Source organism: Panulirus ornatus, chromosome 9, assembly GCF_036320965.1.
Source record: "Panulirus ornatus isolate Po-2019 chromosome 9, ASM3632096v1, whole genome shotgun sequence".
Lineage (NCBI taxonomy): Eukaryota > Metazoa > Arthropoda > Malacostraca > Decapoda > Palinuridae > Panulirus > Panulirus ornatus.
This window is the reverse complement of record NC_092232.1, coordinates 2,486,009-2,505,779: the sequence shown is the minus strand read 5'-3', so window position 1 is coordinate 2,505,779 and position 19,771 is coordinate 2,486,009. Positions and strand designations below refer to the sequence as shown.

Below are 19,771 nucleotides of genomic sequence, written 5' to 3'. Positions count from 1 at the left end.
AGAGAATGAGTGAGGAAAGATTGACCAAGAGGATATATGTGTCAGAGGTGGAGGGAACGAGGAGAAGTGAGAGACTAAATTGGAGGTGGAAAGATGGAGAAGATTTTGAGTGATCGGGGCCTGAACATGCAGGAGGGTGAAAGGCGTGCAAGGAATAGAGTGAATTGGAACGATGTGGTATACCGGGGTCGACGTGCTGTCCATGGATTCAACCATGGCATGTGAAGCGTCTGGGGTAAACCATGGAAAGTTCTGTGGGACCTGGATGTGGAAAGGGAGCTGTGGTTTCGGTGCATTATTACATGACAGCTAGAGACTGAGTGTGAACGAATGGGGCCTTTGTTGTCTTTTCCTAGCGCTACCTCGCACACATGAGGGGGGAGGGGGCTGTTATTCCATGTGTGGCGAGGTGGCGATGGTAATAAATAAAGGCAGACAGTATGAATTATGTACATGTGTATATATGTATATGTCTGTGTGTGTATATATATGTGTACAGTGAGATGTATAGGTATGTATATTTGCGTGTGTGGACGTGTATGTATATACATGTGTATGTAGGTGGGTTGGGCCATTCTTTCGTCTGTTTCCTTGCGCTACCTCGCTAACGCGGGAAACAGCGACAAAGCAAAATAAAAATAGAAAAAAACTTTTTTGCCAAACCATTATTCAGAATTCTTCTGCAAATATTTCAAATGTTGTTCTTGTGTCTCCTGTTGTTAAAGATGCAGAAATGATCAGTGAATCCAAATATTCAGGAAAGACAAATCGTGTCAACCTTCTGTGGAAGAAGGAAATCTTCATGCGTCCATAACCATAGCTGATCCTTTTCTCGTTAAATAAGAATGTTTACACATCTTTGTCCATACTTCCACATGCCACATAAATCAGGGGAGATAGCGACTTGCTCGCCAAGTAAAGTTCCAAAGCAACAAGTTGGATTTGCTCATCAGCGGAAAATAAGAACATGTTAGTATGTTGGAAGCATGAGGTAAATAATGTACTGACAGAGGTTGGTAAAATAGGATGCGCCTGTGTGAATATATCTTATGCAGAGATAAGAACAGACGAGGTGGAGGAGAAACCATAACTGGAAGAAGCTGATTTTTCAAAAAATAATGATGAATTAAGGACAAAAGATATAGAATTTAAAGACCTGAATACAAGAATTAAGAAACTATTGTTGAAGAATAAGAGTAAAGAAGGTGAAGAGGGAAACACTTTAACGGAAGATTGACTGACACGATGTTTTAGATGATGGAGAACAGATCGAAACATTAGGTAGAAGTAGTAGGTAGAAGCATTAGCAGGGAACATTGGATAGAAGTAGTAGGTAGGAACATTAGCAGGGAACATTGGGTAGAGATAGTAGGTAGAAGCATTAGCAGGGAACATTGGGTAGAAGTAGTAGGTAGGAACATTAGCAGGGAACATTGGGTAGAAGTAGCAGGTAGGAGCATTAGCAAGAAACATTAGGTAGAAGTAGTAGGTAGGAGCATTAGCAGGGAACATTGGGTAGAAGTAGTAGGTAGGAGCATTAGCAGGGAACATTGGGTAGAAGTAGTAGGTAGGAGCATTAGCAGGGAACATTGAGTAGAAGTAGTAGGTAGGAGCATTAGCAGGGAACATTGAGTAGAAGTAGTAGGTAGGAGCATTAGCAGGGAACATTGAGTAGAAGTAGTAGGTAGGAGCATTAGCAGGGAACATTGGGTAGAAATAGTAGAACTGAACATCAAACAGAAACATGAGGTAGATACGTTTGGTAGTAGTTGGCAAGAACATTGAGTAGGAGCCTCTGAAAACATTGTGCTAGAGTTGCCCTCTGCCTGTGGCCTGTTAAGGGTGAGGCGCTAAAGGCCAAGAAGCGGCGCTGGAGTGCTAGTTATGGAGACTTTCCGTGACCATCACCTTGAGAGAGTTCCTAGAGGAAACTGTAATAAAATACAGAAAATTCTATTTGTATTTAGTGACTAAATAAAGAAAATAGTTGCTCCATAATGAAAAGGAACAGATAAAGGTAAAGAGAATAAATAATGGTGAGAACTTCAAGGAAACACATCCGTTTACCGCATGTAGCGAAGATCATTGTAAGATTGTGACCGATTCCGTTTAAAGGAAAACTGAACATTGGATACGTGAGGAACAATATGGAGTTAGGAAGGAAAGATGATGTATAGCCCACAAGTCTGCACCTGGGAAGATACTGGACATGGTTCTACAGATAATGAAGTTCGCATGCATGGACCGCTGACGAATGTAGAGAAGACATGTGATAAAGCTGATAAGAAAGAGCTTTAGGAAGTTCACTTTCCATGTGACTTACGGGGTTATCTTTTGTTGATATGTGGACTGACATGAACGTGAAAGTGCAATGTTGCCACAGTAGTCCAGTGCTTTTGTAGATGGTGGTTTAGGTAAGACGAGAAGAAATTAGGATGATAGTAGTACACTGCTTAATTATGAAGGAGCAAAATAAAATTAGCACAGTTATTGTACGTAGATGATGCTGTTCTGTTCGGTGACTCAGAAGATGAGGTAAATAGAATTGAAAATCACTTTCATAATGTATGAAGGAGGAAGCTGAGAGTATGAACGAGAAGAATAACACCTCAGATATGAGAGATGGATTGTCACTAGAAACCGTGGATACGTTTTGGGATTAAAGTTTAGCAAGGATGATAATAGAAAAGTTCGACTGAGAGAAGAGTTTTACAAAGGAGAAAAATTGTAGGGGTACCGGTAGCTCTGTTGAATGGAATTATAAATATCACAAGCATAAGTTGTGAGTATATCATAATCTTAAACTCAGGATAGAAAAAAACAAAAACAAAGATGGATAACTTGCATCCCGTAATTTCAGTAAGGAGTGGAAATGGTAAGATCAAACAAGTCAGAAAAATTTGTAGCGGGAAAAAGTCATGAGAAAAGTGGAAGGATGTGTATCTTTCATAATGTTATGATCATTTAGAACGCATGGAATAGTTCTTTAAGAAAATATTATGCAGTTGAAGCTACGAGGAGAAGAGTATGAGATATATAGAGACTTGATTAGAGCTAGAGATGTGTTGTTTGTGGTTGCTAGATTGTTGATCTGTGATTATGTGATGGGAATCGCCTTGTGGAAGTGGAAGTGTCCGTCTCCTGTGGCGAATCAGCAAAGTTAACAAAGTGAAAACGAAGATTTGTGTTTGCATTAAGTCCACGTTTCATTTCAGCACACAGGAAGCCAGTTGAAGGTTATGTATGAGTGAAGTGAGAGAGTAGATGCACCTGACTCATCCAATATAAATGGAGAAAAAGATTATGAAAAATTCAAAGTATCAGGTATCTTAGTAAACATAGGTACGCACACATACATATAATATGGCCTTATTGTGGCACGGTCTTTATTACAGATAAAACCCCATGTGATCCTGGATTCTTCTACTGTGGTGAGGTGTTCATGGTACACCATCCTTGTATGCTTATGTCTCATGTGTGTGATGGGAAGGTCCAGTGCTTCTACTACAATGCTGATGAATCTGTTTGTGGCGGATGTCCAGACAACTACTGCCAGAATGATGGCATTTGTGCAGCTCATAGTGATGGAGATGCCCCAGCTTGCAAGTAAGTGTTCTCTTCTCGTAGGATATTACCCCTTCAAAATTGATACTTACGACAGACCTGCTGTGATATAAGAATGTGCATGTAGCTAGAATATATATATATATATATATATATATATATATATATATATATATATATATATATATATATATGTATATATATATATATATATATATATATATATATATATATATATATATATATATATATATATATATATATATTGATACAGTGGTTAAATTGATGAGAACTGCTATTGACGTTTGTGTAAATAAATTATACATTTCCTTTTTTCCATAGCCAGAGGTTGAACCATTATGTGACATTCATTTTTTTTTCATTCATTTCAAGCTAGAAGTTTCAGTTTTCTAAATTGTTTCTTACATTTTTCATATGTATATATATGTATGTGTGTGTGTGTGTATATGTGCGTATGTATGTGTATGTGTGTGTATGTGTATATGTATATATATATGTATATTATCCCTGGGGATAGGGGTGAAAGAATACTTCCCACGTATTCCTCGCGTGTCGTAGAAAGCGACTAGAGGGGACGGGAGCGGGGGGCCAGAAATCCTCCCCTCCTTGTATTAACTTTCTAAAATGGGAAACAGAAGAAGGAGTCACGCGGGGAGTGCTCATCCTCCTCGAAGGCTCAGAGTGGGGTGCCTAAATGTGTGTGGATGTAACCAAGATGTGAAAAAAGGAGAGATAGGTAGTATGTTTGAGGAAAGGAACCTGGATGTTTTGGCTCTGAGTGAAACGAAGCTCAAGGGTAAAGGGGAAGAGTGGTTTGGGAATGTCTGGGGAGTAAAGTCAGGGGTTAGTGAGAGGACAAGAGCAAGGGAAGGAGTAGCAATACTCCTGAAACAGGAGTTGTGGGAGTATGTGATAGAGTGTAAGAAAGTAAATTCTCGATTAATATGGGTAAAACTGAAAGTTGATGGAGAGAGGTGGATGATTATTGGTGCTTATGCACCTGGGCATGAGAAGAAAGATCAAGAGAGGCAAGTGTTTTGGGAGCAGCTGAATGAGTGTGTTAGTGGTTTTGATGCACGAGACCGGGTTATAGTGATGGGTGATTTGAATGCAAAGGTGAGTAATGTGGCAGTTGAGGGAATAATTGGTATACATGGGGTGTTCAGTGTTGTAAATGGAAATGGTGAAGAGCTTGTAGATTTATGTGCTGAAAAAGGACTGATGATTGGGAATACCTGGTTTAAAAAGCGAGATATACATAAGTATACTTATGTAAGTAGGAGAGATGGCCAGAGAGCGTTATTGGATTACGTGTTAATTGACAGGCGTGCGAAAGAGAGACTTTTGGATGTTAATGTGCTGAGAGGTGCAACTGGAGGGATGTCTGATCATTATCTTGTGGAGGCTAAGGTGAAGATTTGTATGGGTTTTCAGAAAAGAAGAGTGAATGTTGGGGTGAAGAGGGTGGTGAGAGTAAGTGAGCTTGAGAAGGAGACCTGTGTGAGGAAGTACCAGGAGAGACTGAGTACAGAATGGAAAAAGGTGAGAACAATGGAAGTAAGGGGAGTGGGGGAGGAATGGGATGTATTTAGGGAATCAGTGATGGATTGCGCAAAAGATGCTTGTGGCATGAGAAGAGTGGGAGGTGGGTTGATTAGAAAGGGTAGTGAGTGGTGGGATGAAGAAGTAAGAGTATTAGTGAAAGAGAAGAGAGAGGCATTTGGACGATTTTTGCAGGGAAAAAATGCAATTGAGTGGGAGATGTATAAAAGAAAGAGACAGGAGGTCAAGAGAAAGGTGCAAGAGGTGAAAAAAAGGGCAAATGAGAAATGGGGTGAGAGAGTATCATTAAATTTTAGGGAGAATAAAAAGATGTTCTGGAAGGAGGTAAATAAAGTGCGTAAGACAAGGGAGCAAATGGGAACTTCAGTGAAGGGCGCAAATGGGGAGGTGATAACAAGTAGTGGTGATGTGAGAAGGAGATGGAGTGAGTATTTTGAAGGTTTGTTGAATGTGTTTGATGATAGAGTGGCAGATATAGGGTGTTTTGGTCGAGGCGGTGTGCAAAGTGAGAGGGTTAGGGAAAATGATTTGGTAAACAGAGAAGAGGTAGTGAAAGCTTTGCGGAAGGTGAAAGCCGGCAAGGCAGCAGGTTTGGATGGTATTGCAGTGGAATTTATTAAAAAAGGGGGTGACTGTATTGTTGACTGGTTGGTAAGGTTATTTAATGTATGTATGACTCATGGTGAGGTGCCTGAGGATTGGCGGAATGCGTGCATAGTGCCATTGTACAAAGGCAAAGGGGATAAGAGTGAGTGCTCAAATTACAGAGGTATAAGTTTCTTGAGTATTCCTGGTAAATTATATGGGAGGGTATTAATTGAGAGGGTGAAGGCATGTACAGAGCATCAGATTGGGGAAGAGCAGTGTGGTTTCAGAAGTGGTAGAGGATGTGTGGATCAGGTGTTTGCTTTGAAGAATGTATGTGAGAAATACTTAGAAAAGCAAATGGATTTGTATGTAGCATTTATGGATCTGGAGAAGGCATATGATAGAGTTGATAGAGATGCTCTGTGGAAGGTATTAAGAATATATGGTGTGGGAGGAAAGTTGTTAGAAGCAGTGAAAAGTTTTTATCGAGGATGTAAGGCATGTGTACGTGTAGGAAGAGAGGAAAGTGATTGGTTCTCAGTGAATGTAGGTTTGCGGCAGGGGTGTGTGATGTCTCCATGGTTGTTTAATTTGTTTATGGATGGGGTTGTTAGGGAGGTAAATGCAAGAGTTTTGGAAAGAGGGGCAAGTATGAAGTCTGTTGTGGATGAGAGAGCTTGGGAAGTGAGTCAGTTGTTGTTCGCTGATGACACAGCGCTGGTGGCTGATTCATGTGTGAAACTGCAGAAGCTAGTGACTGAGTTTGGTAAAGTGTGTGGAAGAAGAAAGTTAAGAGTAAATGTGAATAAGAGCAAGGTTATTAGGTACAGTAGGGTTGAGGGTCAAGTCAATTGGGAGGTGAGTTTGAATGGAGAAAAACTGGAGGAAGTGAAATGTTTTAGATATCTGGGAGTGGATCTGGCACGCAGGGAATACGTGGGAAGTATTCTTAATCCCCTATCCCCAGGGATATATATATATATATATATATATATATATATATATATATATATATATATATATATATATATATATTTTTTTTTTTTTTTTTTTTTATACTTTGTCGCTGTCTCCCGCGTTTGCGAGGTAGCGCAAGGAAACAGACGAAAGAAATGGCCCAACCCCCCCCCCATACACATGTACATACACACGTCCACACACGCAAATATACATACCTACACAGCTTTCCATGGTTTACCCCAGACGCTTCACATGCCTTGCTTCAATCCACTGACAGCACGTCAACCCCTGTATACCACATGACTCCAATTCACTCTATTTCTTGCCCTCCTTTCACCCTCCTGCATGTTCAGGCCCCGATCACACAAAATCTTTTTCACTCCATCTTTCCACCTCCAATTTGGTCTCCCTCTTCTCCTCGTTCCCTCCACCTCCGACACATATATCCTCTTGGTCAATCTCTCCTCACTCATTCTCTCCATGTGCCCAAACCATTTCAAAACACCCTCTTCTGCTCTCTCAACCACGCTCATTTTATTTCCACACATCTCTCTTACCCTTACGTTACTTACTCGATCAAACCACCTCACACCACACATTGTCCTCAAACATCTCATTTCCAGCACATCCATCCTCCTGCGCACATATATATATATATATATATATATTTTTTTTTTCTTTTTTGCTTTGTCGCTGTCTCCCGCGTTTGCGAGGTAGCGCAAGGAAACAGACGAAAGAAATGGCCCAACCCACCCCCATACACATGCCTTGATTCAATCCACTGACAGCACGTCAACCCCGGTATACCACATCGCTCCAATTCACTCCATTCTTTGCCCTCCTTTCACCCTCCTGCATGTTCAGGCCCCGATCACACAAAATCTTTTTCACTCCATCTTTCCACCTCCAATTTGGTCTCCCTCTTCTCCTCGTTCCCTCCACCTCCGAAACATATATCCTCTTGGTCAATCTTTCCTCACTCATTCTCTCCATGTGACCAAACCATTTCAAAACACCCTCTTCTGCTCTCTCAACCACGCTCTTTTTATTTCCACACATCTCTCTTACCCTTACGTTACTTACTCGATCAAACCACCTCACACCACACATTGTCCTCAAACATCTCATTTCCAGCACATCCATCCTCCTGCGCACAGCTCTATCCATAGTCCACGCCTCGCAACCATACAACATTGTTGGAACCACTATTCCTTCAAACATACCCATTTTTGCTTTCCGAGATAATGTTCTCGACTTCCACACATTCTTCAAGGCTCCCAGAATTTTCGCCCCCTCCCCCACCCTACGATCCACTTCCGCTTCCATGGTTCCATCCGCTGCCAGATCCACTCCCAGATATCTAAAACACTTCACTTCCTCCAGTTTTTCTCCATTCAAACTCACCGTCCAATTGAATTGACCCTCAACCCTACTGTACCTAATAACCTTGCTCTTATTCACATTTACTCTTAACTTTCTTCTTTCACACACTTTACCAAACTCAGTCACCAGCTTCTGCAGTTTCTCACATGAATCAGCCACCAGCGCTGTATCATCAGCGAACAACAACTGACTCACTTCCCAAGCTCTCTCATCCCCAACAGACTTCATACTTGCCCCTCTTTCCAAAACTCTTGCATTCACTTCCCTAACAACCCCATCCATAAACAAATTAAACAACCATGGAGACATCACACACCCCTGCCGCAAACCTACATTCACTGAGAACCAATCACTTTCCTCTCTTCCTACACATACACATGCCTTACATCCTCGATAAAAACTTTTCACTGCTTCTAACAACTTTCCTCCCACACCATATATTCTTAATACCTTCCACAGAGCATCTCTATCAACTCTATCATATGCCTTCTCCAGATCCATAAATGCTACATACAAATCCATTTGCTTTTCTAAGTATTTCTCACATACATTCTTCAAAGCAAACACCTGATCCACACATCCTCTACCACTTCTGAAACCACACTGCTCTTCCCCAATCTGATGCTCTGTACATGCCTTCACCCTCTCAATCAATACCCTCCCATATAATTTGCCAGGAATACTCAACAAACTTATACCTCTGGTGGGATGAAGAAGTAAGAGTATTAGTGAAAGAGAAGAGGGAGGCATTTGGACGATTTTTGCAGGGAAAAATGAAATTGAGTGGGAGACGTATAAAAGAAAGAGACAGGAGGTCAAGAGAAAGGTGCAAGAGGTGAAAAAAAGGGCAAATGAGAGTTGGGGTGAAAGAGTATCATTAAATATTAGGGAGAATAAAAAGATGTTCTGGAAGGAGATAAATAAAGTGCGTAAGACAAGGGAGCAAATGGGAACTTCAGTGAAGGGCGCAAATGGGGAGGTGATAACAAGTAGTGGTGATGTGAGAAGGAGATGGAGTGAGTATTTTGAAGGTTTGTTAAATGTGTTTGATGATAGAGTGGCAGATATAGGGTGTTTTGGTCGAGGTGGTATGCAAAGTGCGAGGGTTAGGGAAAATGAGTTGGTAAACAGAGAAGAGGTAGTAAAAGCTTTGCGGATGATGAAAGCCGGCAAGGCAGCAGGTTTGGATGGTATTGCAGTGGAATTTATTAAAAAAGGGGGTGACTGTATTGTTGACTGGTTGGTAAGGTTATTTAATGTATGTATGACTCATGGTGAGGTGCCTGAGGATTGGCGGAATGCGTGCATAGTGCCATTGTACAAAGGCAAAGGGGATAAGAATGAGTGCTCGAATTACAGAGGTATAAGTTTGTTGAGTATTCCTGGCAAATTATATGGGAGGGTATTGATTGAGAGGGTGAAGGCATGTACAGAGCATCAGATTGGGGAAGAGCAGTGTGGTTTCAGAAGTGGTAGAGGATGTGTGGATCAGGTGTTTGCTTTGAAGAATGTATGTGAGAAATACTTAGAAAAGCAAATGGATTTGTATGTAGCATTTATGGATCTGGAGAAGGCATATGATAGAGTTGACAGAGATGCTCTGTGGAAGGTATTAAGAATATATGGTGTGGGAGGAAAGTTGTTAGAAGCAGTGAAAAGTTTTTATCGAGGATGTAAGGCATGTGTACGTGTAGGAAGAGAGGAAAGTGATTGGTTCTCAGTGAATGTAGGTTTGCGGCAGGGGTGTGTGATGTCTCCATGGTTGTTTAATTTGTTTATGGATGGGGTTGTTAGGGAGGTGAATGCAAGAGTTTTGGAAAGAGGGGCAAGTATGAAGTCTGTTGGGGATGAGAGAGCTTGGGAAGTGAGTCAGTTGTTGTTCGCTGATGATACAGCGCTGGTGGCTGATTCATGTGAGAAACTGCAGAAGCTGGTGACTGAGTTTGGTAAAGTGTGTGAAAGAAGAAAGTTAAGAGTAAATGTGAATAAGAGCAAGGTTATTAGGTACAGTAGGGTTGAGGGTCAAGTCAATTGGGAGGTGAGTTTGAATGGAGAAAAACTGGAGGAAGTGAAGTGTTTTAGATATCTGGGAGTGGATCTGGCAGCGGATGGAACCATGGAAGCGGAAGTGGATCATAGGGTGGGGGAGGGGGCGAAAATTCTGGGAGCCTTGAAGAATGTGTGGAAGTCGAGAACATTATCTCGGAAAGCAAAAATGGGTATGTTTGAAGGAATAGTGGTTCCAACAATGTTGTATGGTTGCGAGGCGTGGACTATGGATAGAGTTGTGCGCAGGAGGATGGATGTGCTGGAAATGAGATGTTTGAGGACAATGTGTGGTGTGAGGTGGTTTGATCGAGTAAGTAACGTAAGGGTAAGAGAGATGTGTGGAAATAAAAAGAGCGTGGTTGAGAGAGCAGAAGAGGGTGTTTTGAAATGGTTTGGTCACATGGAGAGAATGAGTGAGGAAAGATTGACCAAGAGGATATATGTGTCGGAGGTGGAGGGAAGGAGGAGAAGAGGGAGACCAAATTGGAGGTGGAAAGATGGAGTGAAAAAGATTTTGTGTGATCGGGACCTGAACATGCAGGAGGGTGAAAGGAGGGCAAAGAATAGAGTGAATTGGAGCGATGTGGTATACCGGGGTTGACGTGCTGTCAGTGGATTGAATCAAGGCATGTGTATGGGGGTGGGTTGGGCCATTTCTTTCGTCTGTTTCCTTGCGCTACCTCGCAAACGCGGGAGACAGCGAAAAAGAAAAAAAAAAAAAAAAGAAAAAAAAAAAAAAAATATATATATATATATATATATATATATATATATATATATATATATATATATATATATATATATATATATATATATATATGTGTGTGTGTGTGTTTGTGTGTGTGTGTGTGTAAATGAGTTTCATGGCAAACGCTCTTATGATAAAGCAGTTTCAAGTTATTGAAAACATCATCGTACACAAGGTTTGCACGGGTGAGGATCACCCTAAACTTCACGTGAGGTAAACAGGTGTTCTCAGCTAGAGACATAATGGACTATGACACACTACGGGTACTGACCCCACACAGGTGGAGTGACCGTATCTGGCCACAAGGTCGTGGAGGCTACTCTCGAAGGCTCTATGGAGCTAACCCTGGCTTTGGCTTATCTACTACCTGTCATTATCTAGGAAGTCACACATCAGTCATTCCATCATTATACATATCGCTTGGGGCTTACCCGCGGGTGATCATGTGTCTGGCCACGCAAGAGGATTATAATGCCAAATGGCCATCACATCAGACTACAGATCATATTTTCACTGACATCTATCCCAGTATCTCGCCGTCCATTCACAAAGTCATGTACAGAGCAACACACTAGAGAGAAACAATGCTGTTTTAGAATTAGTGAACGATTTGTGGATCAGGCGTTTGTTTTAAAGAATGTGTGTGGAAAACACTTTGAGTGACAAGAATTTGCAAACTTCTACAAGATCAGGAAGAAAAGAACATTGTAATGATAGTGTGCACTATTAGTCACAAGAGAATGATAGTTTTCATAATTAGAAACTTACACTACAAAGGATATAGCACAGCCTCTTCACTTCCCTGATCAGACACATGTGTAGTGTAATGCAGAGAAGCTTAAGCAAGTTCAAAGAGCAGCCAAACTAATTCCTTCACTCGGACAAGCCTCATGAGGAAACTCAGAACCTTAAGCATATTACCTTGGAAAAATCGCAGGTTCCGAGGAGGTCCGGTGGAAATTATTAAGTAATTTTGATAACATATTATACGAATATTTCTTCACCGTAAATAGTGATCCATTGACCAGAAATGATAGTGGAATTAAGATAATGTGGGCGAAAGATTTATACTTGTATAGTAGTGAAGTGCTGTAATATAGTATCTCCCGAATGCAACACAAACACTATAAATAGTTACAAATTGAGGCAAAACAAACACTTCACTTAGATCTGTAATAAGGAAAGAAATGTACCACCAATCATGTCTTTCTTTTATAAGATGAACCGAACCTTGGAGTGACCTTTGCGCTAATTATGTCTTTCTTTCTCAGCAACCAATCACTGAACAGATTCGTCAGTCTTACAGTAAATTTCCCCTGTCTGCACTTCCCTATAAAATTACGCTGACTGTATCTTTCCCTAATGCTGTACTGTATTTTGTTTCATTATTATTACTGTCAGCGGCTTCTGCTTTGCCCTCCTGTTCTACCCATCTACCTTTATGCACCTTCAATAATGTTACCATCTTAGTTGTATGATATACAATATTGTGTCTAGAAATGGATTTATTGTTTTATTATGTTATCATTCCAAAGTTGTACAAGCCAATACACTGGCAACCGTTGTGAACTGCTGGCTCCACCCACTTCCCCACCACCGCCACTGGATGATGATAACCTCACCCCTGGTGAAGTTGCTGGGATCGTTCTGGGAGTTATATTCTTCATCATTCTGCTGGCAATACTGGTCTTCTACATAAACAAAAGAAAACAGTAAGTTATCCTTACAATGAACGTATGTACACTTGTACCTCTTGAAGTCATAGTCAAAATGTGTTTCTTCCCATTTTCATACAACACGTACATATTTTCCTCATAGTACGCACACATATTTCCCTCATACTGCACGCACATATTTTCCTCATACTACTCGTACACATTTTCCTCATACTACACGTACATATTTCCCTCATACTACACGTGCATATTTCCCTCTTACTACACGTACATATTTCCTCCATACTACACATATTTCCTTCTGGTAAAACATTTGTATTACGAACCTCACAAATACTTGCAGGATATTTATTTCTGCTAATTTTAAATCCAACTTCTGTATGTGCCTTATTGCTTGAATGATTTATCTGTCTATACCTCTGATACCTCTGTACTTTTACTGTTCCTGCTGACTATGTTGTCTCGCCATACTGATATATATATATATATATATATATATATATATATATATATATATATATATATATATATATATGAAAGCGGAAGTGAGTCACAGGGTGGGAGAGGGGGCGAAAGTTCTGGGAGCGTTGAAGAATGTGTGGAAGGCGAGAACGTTATCTCGGAATGCAAAAATGGGTATGTTTAAAGGAATAGTGGTTCCAACAATGTTATATGGTTACGAGGCGTGGCTATAGATAGAGTTGTGCGGAGGAGGGTTGATGTGTTGGAAATAAAATGTTAGAGGACAATATGTAGTGTGAGGTGGTTTGATCGAGTAAGCAATGAAAGGGTAAGAGAGATGTGTGGTAATATAAAGAGTGTGGTTGAAAAAGCAGAAAAGGGTGTTTTGAAATGGTTTAGTCACATAGAGAGAATGAGAAAGCAAAGATTGACAAAGAGGATATATTTGTCAGAGGTGGAGGGAACGAGAAGTGGGAGACCAAATTGGAGGTGGAAAGATGGAAAGAAAAAAATTTTGAGCGATCGGGGCCTGAACATGCAGGAGGGTGAAAGGCGTGCAAGGAATAGAGTGAATTGGAACGATGTGGTATACCGGCATAGACGTGCTGTCAATGGATTGAACCAGGGCATGTGAAGCGTCTGGGGTAAACAATGGAAAGTTCTGTGGGGCCTGGATGTGGAAAGGGAGCTGTTGTGCATTATACATAACAGCTAGAGATTGAGTGTGAACGAATGTGGCCTTTGTTGTCTTTTCCTAGCGCTACTTCGCACACATGAGGGGGGAGGGGGATGTTATTCCATGTGTGGCGAGGTGGCGATGGGAATGAATAAAGGCAGACAGTGTGAATTGTGTGCATGTGTATATATGTATGTGTCTGTGTGTGTATATATATGTGTACATTGAGAAGTATGGGTATGTATATTTGCGTGTGTGGACGTGTATGTATATACATGTGTATGGGGGTGGGTTGAGCCATTTCTTTCGTCTGTTTCCTTGCGCTACCTCGCAAACGCGGGAGACAACGACAAAGCAAAATAAATAAATATAAAATATGATATATATATATATATATATATATATATATATATATATATATATATATATATATATATATATATGTGTGTATATATATATATATATATATATACCTGGTTTAAAAAGCGAGATATACATAAGTATACTTATGTAAGTAGGAGAGATGGCCAGAGAGCGTTATTGGATTACGTGTTAATTGACAGGCGTGCGAAAGAGAGACTTTTGGATGTTAATGTGCTGAGAGGTGCAACTGGAGGGATGTCTGATCATTATCTTGTGGAGGCTAAGGTGAAGATTAGTATGGGTTTTCAGAAAAGAGGAGTGAATGTTGGGGTGAAGAAGGTGGTGAGAGTAAGTGAGCTTGGGAAGGAGACCTGTGTGGGGAAGTACCAGGAGAGACTGTGTACAGAATGGAAAAAGGTGAGAACAATGGAAGTAAGGGGAGTGGGGGAGGAATGGGATGTATTTAGGGAATCAGTGATGGATTGCGCAAAAGATGCTTGTGGCATGAGAAGAGTGGGAGGTGGGCTGTTTAGAAAGGGTAGTGAGTGGTGGGATGAAGAAGTAAGAGTATTGGTGAAAGAGAAGAGAGAGGCATTTGGACGATTTTTGCAGGGAAAAAATGCAATTGAGTGGGAGAAGTATAAAAGAAAGAGACAGGAGGTCAAGAGAAAGGTGCAAGAGGTGAAAGAAAGGGCAAATGAGAGTTGGGGTGAGAGACTATCAGTAAATTTTAGGGAGAATAAAAAGATGTTCTGGAAGGAGGTAAATAAAGTGCGTAAGACAAGGGAGCAAATGGGAACTTCAGTGAAGGGCGTAAATGGGGAGGTGATAACAAGTAGCGGTGATGTGAGAAGGAGATGGAATGAGTATTTTGAAGGTTTGTTGAATGTGTCTGATGACAGAGTGGCAGATATAGGGTGTTTTGGTCGAGGTGGTGTGCAAAGTGAGAGGGTTAGGGAAAATGATTTGGTAAACAGAGAAGAGGTAGTAAAAGCTTTGCGGAAGATGAAAGCCGGCAAGGCAGCAGGTTTGGATGGTATTGCAGTGGAATTTATTAAAAAAGGGGGTGACTGTATTGTTGACTGGTTGGTAAGGTTATTTAATGTATGTATGACTCATGGTGAGGTGCCTGAGGATTGGCGGAATGCGTGCATAGTGCCATTGTACAAAGGCAAAGGGGATAAGAGTGAGTGCTCAAATTACAGAGGTATAAGTTTGTTGAGTATTCCTGGTAAATTATATGGGAGGGTATTGATTGAGAGGGTGAAGGCATGTACAGAGCATCAGATTGGGGAAGAGCAGTGCGGTTTCAGAAGTGGTAGAGGATGTGTGGATCAGGTGTTTGCTTTGAAGAATGTATGTGAGAAATACTTAGAAAAGCAAATGGATTTGTATGTAGCATTTATGGATCTGGAGAAGGCATATGATAGAGTTGATAGAGATGCTCTGTGGAAGGTATTAAGAATATATGGTGTGGGAGGCAAGTTGTTAGAAGCAGTGAAAAGTTTTTATCGAGGATGTAAGGCATGTGTACGTGTAGGAAGAGAGGAAAGTGATTGGTTCTCAGTGAATGTAGGTTTGCGGCAGGGGTGTGTGATGTCTCCATGGTTGTTTAATTTGTTTATGGATGGGGTTGTTAGGGAGGTAAATGCAAGAGTCCTGGAAAGAGGGGCAAGTATGAAGTCTGTTGGGGATGAGAGAGCTTGGGAAGTGAGTCAGTTGTTGTTCGCTGATGATACAGCGCTGGTGGCTGATTCATGTGAGAAACTGCAGAAGCTGGTGACTGAGTTTGGTAAAGTGTGTGGAAGAAGAAAGTTAAGAGTAAATGTGAATAAGAGCAAGGTTATTAGGTACAGTAGGGGTGAGGGTCAAGTCAATTGGGAGGTGAGTTTGAATGGAGAAAAACTGGAGGAAGTGAAGTGTTTTAGATATCTGGGAGTGGATCTGTCAGCGGATGGAACCATGGAAGCGGAAGTGGATCATAGGGTGGGGGAGGGGGCGAAAATTTTGGGAGCCTTGAAAAATGTGTGGAAGTCGAGAACATTATCTCGGAAAGCAAAAATGGGTATGTTTGAAGGAATAGTGGTACCAACAATGTTGTATGGTTGCGAGGCGTGGGCTATGGATAGAGATGTGCGCAGGAGGATGGATGTGCTGGAAATGAGATGTTTGAGGAAAATGTGTGGTGTGAGGTGGTTTGATCGAGTAAGTAACGTAAGGGTAAGAGAGATGTGTGGAAATAAAAAGAGCGTGGTTGAGAGAGCAGAAGAGGGTGTTTTGAAATGGTTTGGGCACATGGAGAGAATGAGTGAGGAAAGATTGACCAAGAGGATATATGTGTCGGAGGTGGAGGGAACGAGGAGAAGAGGGAGACCAAATTGGAGGTGGAAAGATGGAGTGAAAAAGATTTTGTGTGATCGGGGCCTGAACATGCAGGAGGGTGAAAGGAGGGCAAGGAATAGAGTGAATTGGAGCGATGTGGTATACAGGGGTTGACGTGCTGTCAGTGGATTGAATCAAGGCATGTGAAGCGTCTGGGGTAAACCATGGAAAGCTGTGTAGGTATGTATATTTGCGTGTGTGGACGTGTGTATGTACATGTGTATGGGGGGGGGGGGGGGGTTGGGCCATTTCTTTCGTCTGTTTCCTTGCGCTACCTCGCAAACGCGGGAGACAGCGACAAAGTATAAAAAAAAAAAAAAAAAAAAAATATATATATATATATATATATATATATATATATATATATATATGTCTGTGTATGTATATACATGTATACGTTGTAATGTATAGGTATGTATATGAGCGTGTGTAGACGTGTATGTATATACATGTGTACATGGGTGGGTTGGGCCATTCTTTCGTCTGTTTCTTTGCGCTACCTCGCTAACGCGGGAGACAGCGACAAATTATAATATATATATATATATATATATATATATATATATATATATATATATATATATATATAGATAGATAGATAGATAGATAGATAGATAGATAGATATAGATATATACACTTTCTTTTTAAACCAGATATTCCCAATCACCAGTCCTTTTTTCAGCACATATGTATATGCGGGGGAAGCGGGCTGTCATTTCATGTGTGGCGGGGTGGCGACAGGAATGAATAAGGGCAGATTGTATGAATTATGTACATGTGTATATATGTATATGTCTGAGTGTGTATATATATATGTATACGTTGAGATGTATAGGTATGTATATGTGCGTGTGTGGACGTGTATGTATATACATGTGTGTGTGGTCGGGTTGGGCCATTCTTTCGTCTGTTTCCTTGCGTTACCTCACTAATGCGGGAGACAGCGACAAAGTATGATATATACTCTCTTTTTAAACCAGATATTCCCAATCACCAGTCCTTTTTCAGCACATAAATCTACAAGCTCTTCACTATTTCCATTTACAACACTGAACACCCCATGTACACCAATTATTCCCTCAACTGCCACATTACTCACCTTTGCATTCAAATCGCCCATCACTATAACCCGGTCTCGTGCATCAAAACTATTGACACACTCAGCTGCTCCCAAAACACTTGCCTCTCACGATCTTTCTTCTCACGCCCAGGTGCATATGCACCAATAATCACCCATCTCTCTCCATCAACTTTCAGTTTTACCCATATCAGAGTTTACTTTCTTACACTCTATCACATACTCCCACCATTTTCTGTTTCAGGAGTAGTGCTACTCCTTCCCTTGCTCTTGTCCTCTCACTAACCCCTGACTTTACTCCCAAAACATTCCCAAACCACTCTTCCCCATTACCCTTGAGCTTCGTTTCACTCAGAGCCAAAACATCCAGGTTCCTTTCCTCAAACATACTACCTGTCTCTCCTTTTTTCTCATCTTGGTTACATCCACACACATTTAGACACCCCAATCTGAGCCTTCGAGGAGGATGAGCACTCCCCGCGTGACTCCTGTTTCCCCTTTTAGAAAGTTAAAATACAAGGAGGGGAGGGTTTCTAGCCCCCCCGCTCCCGTCCCCTTTAGTCGCCTTCGACGACACTGAGGAATACGTGGGAAGGATTCTTTCTCCCCTATCCCCAGGGATATGTGCATCTGGTTATCTCTGCATGTGGTTATTCATTTGCCCAGAAACTTAGCTGCACTGTCATTGATTGTTAGATTTAATGCTAGATCTAATTGTTAGATCTAATGTCTATCAACTGCTTCATGGTCAGTAATCCAGAGCTATTCACCTTGTCATCGAACTTACTGAACAGAATTTACAAGGTATATGATCTGGTCACGTGTGTGTCTGGACCAGGAATAGATATGCAATATTTGACATCATTCTGTTGTGTTGTGTAAAGAAAGTTGTGAATCATAAACATGCGAGTTATACATGTTTACATAGAGGGCTATCTCAGAATTTGAACACTTATGATTGAGGTTTGTATTTATATTTGGTTTTAGATATTACCCTTAATTCCCATTTCTAATTAGTGAAATGAAAAATTTCGTCTAGAATTCATGGTATAGAAAAGTAATCGTAAATATAACAGCTTGAGCTGCAGACCTTCTGAAATCCATTATATTGTTGATCCAATGTATGTCAGATAACGTTAATGACTCGTGTTTTCAGGTACCCACCTGTGAGAGAGGAGAGCACCTGGGATGATCCTCGCAACCAGCCTTACTTTGGGTTAGACATTCCACAATCCATCGACAATGCGTATCCTTTGCAGGAGTTGAACAAGTCAAGTACTAGTACAAGTGACTCGAGTCAGAATTTTCTTGAGGACTTTGATGATACCTTGGCACCTGACAAACCTGTGTCAGACTTGTAGAGTAGATTGCTTGTGTCAGACTTGTAGAGTAGATTGCCTGTGTCAGACTTGTAGAGTAGATTGGAACTCATCTTAATGTAACCACCGTCACGGTTTTTCCTGTGCTGACTTTTACCTGAATTTTACATCATAAATGAAGCCACTTGTCTGTACTCAGTATTTTATCTGTATCAAATACACGCAAATGATATATATATATATATATATATATATATATATATATATATATATATATATATATATATATATATAAATGTACGTCTAAATGGAAAAGTGTTTCAAGAAGTGAACAGATTAAGTAAAAAATATATGTGTCAGAATCATTATTTATATAATCAACTTTAATATTTATGAAGACATTATGTTTCCCTGACTATATAAGAGTAATTGTTATGTTTGTCTATAAATATGTTTATCTTTATACTACTTATTTCTATTCCATTCTCATTTACTTGGATGGAGCAAGCGTTCACATATGCCTTGTCTGGGATCCATTCTAAAGAACAAGTGTTGCCAACTTAAGTAAAAAGACAGAGCCGTCCAGGTCCTCTAGTCTGCTATATATAGATAAATAAATTTATCTTCACTGGTCTTATTCATTCCAGAGTTTTGCTGTTTGTATGAGAAGTAGAATCTGTTGTTTTGCATAGAGATTATCCATGCATCCACGCCACTGCTAAATCTTTCCCTTGGTCCATTTGATTCAATTACTGTTTGTAACTTTAGGAAGAGAACATATTGTCCACCGTCAGACGTTAGCTAGTACTAGGCTGACCCTTAAGACAGTATACGAGGAAAATCACAGTGTGTTTAGTTACCTCAGGAAGGTCAGAATGATATCAAGATTGACTATCATTCTCTGTTTACCGATGTACTGCCTGAATAATACACACAGG

General features: G+C 40.6%; 1 protein-coding gene across 1 annotated transcript in view; it reads left to right on the top strand.

The window, feature by feature from the left end:
- LOC139750148 (MAM and LDL-receptor class A domain-containing protein 1-like) overlaps positions 1 to 19,456 on the top strand; it is a 308,596-nt gene extending 289,140 nt beyond the window's left edge. Inside the window, 3 exon segments of the mRNA XM_071664474.1 lie at positions 3,396 to 3,606; positions 12,412 to 12,588; positions 18,671 to 19,456. Coding sequence (XP_071520575.1) covers positions 3,396 to 3,606; positions 12,412 to 12,588; positions 18,671 to 18,875 — 593 coding nt within the window. The 3' untranslated portion in view covers positions 18,876 to 19,456.
- Positions 19,457 to 19,771: the final 315 nt, after the last annotated feature.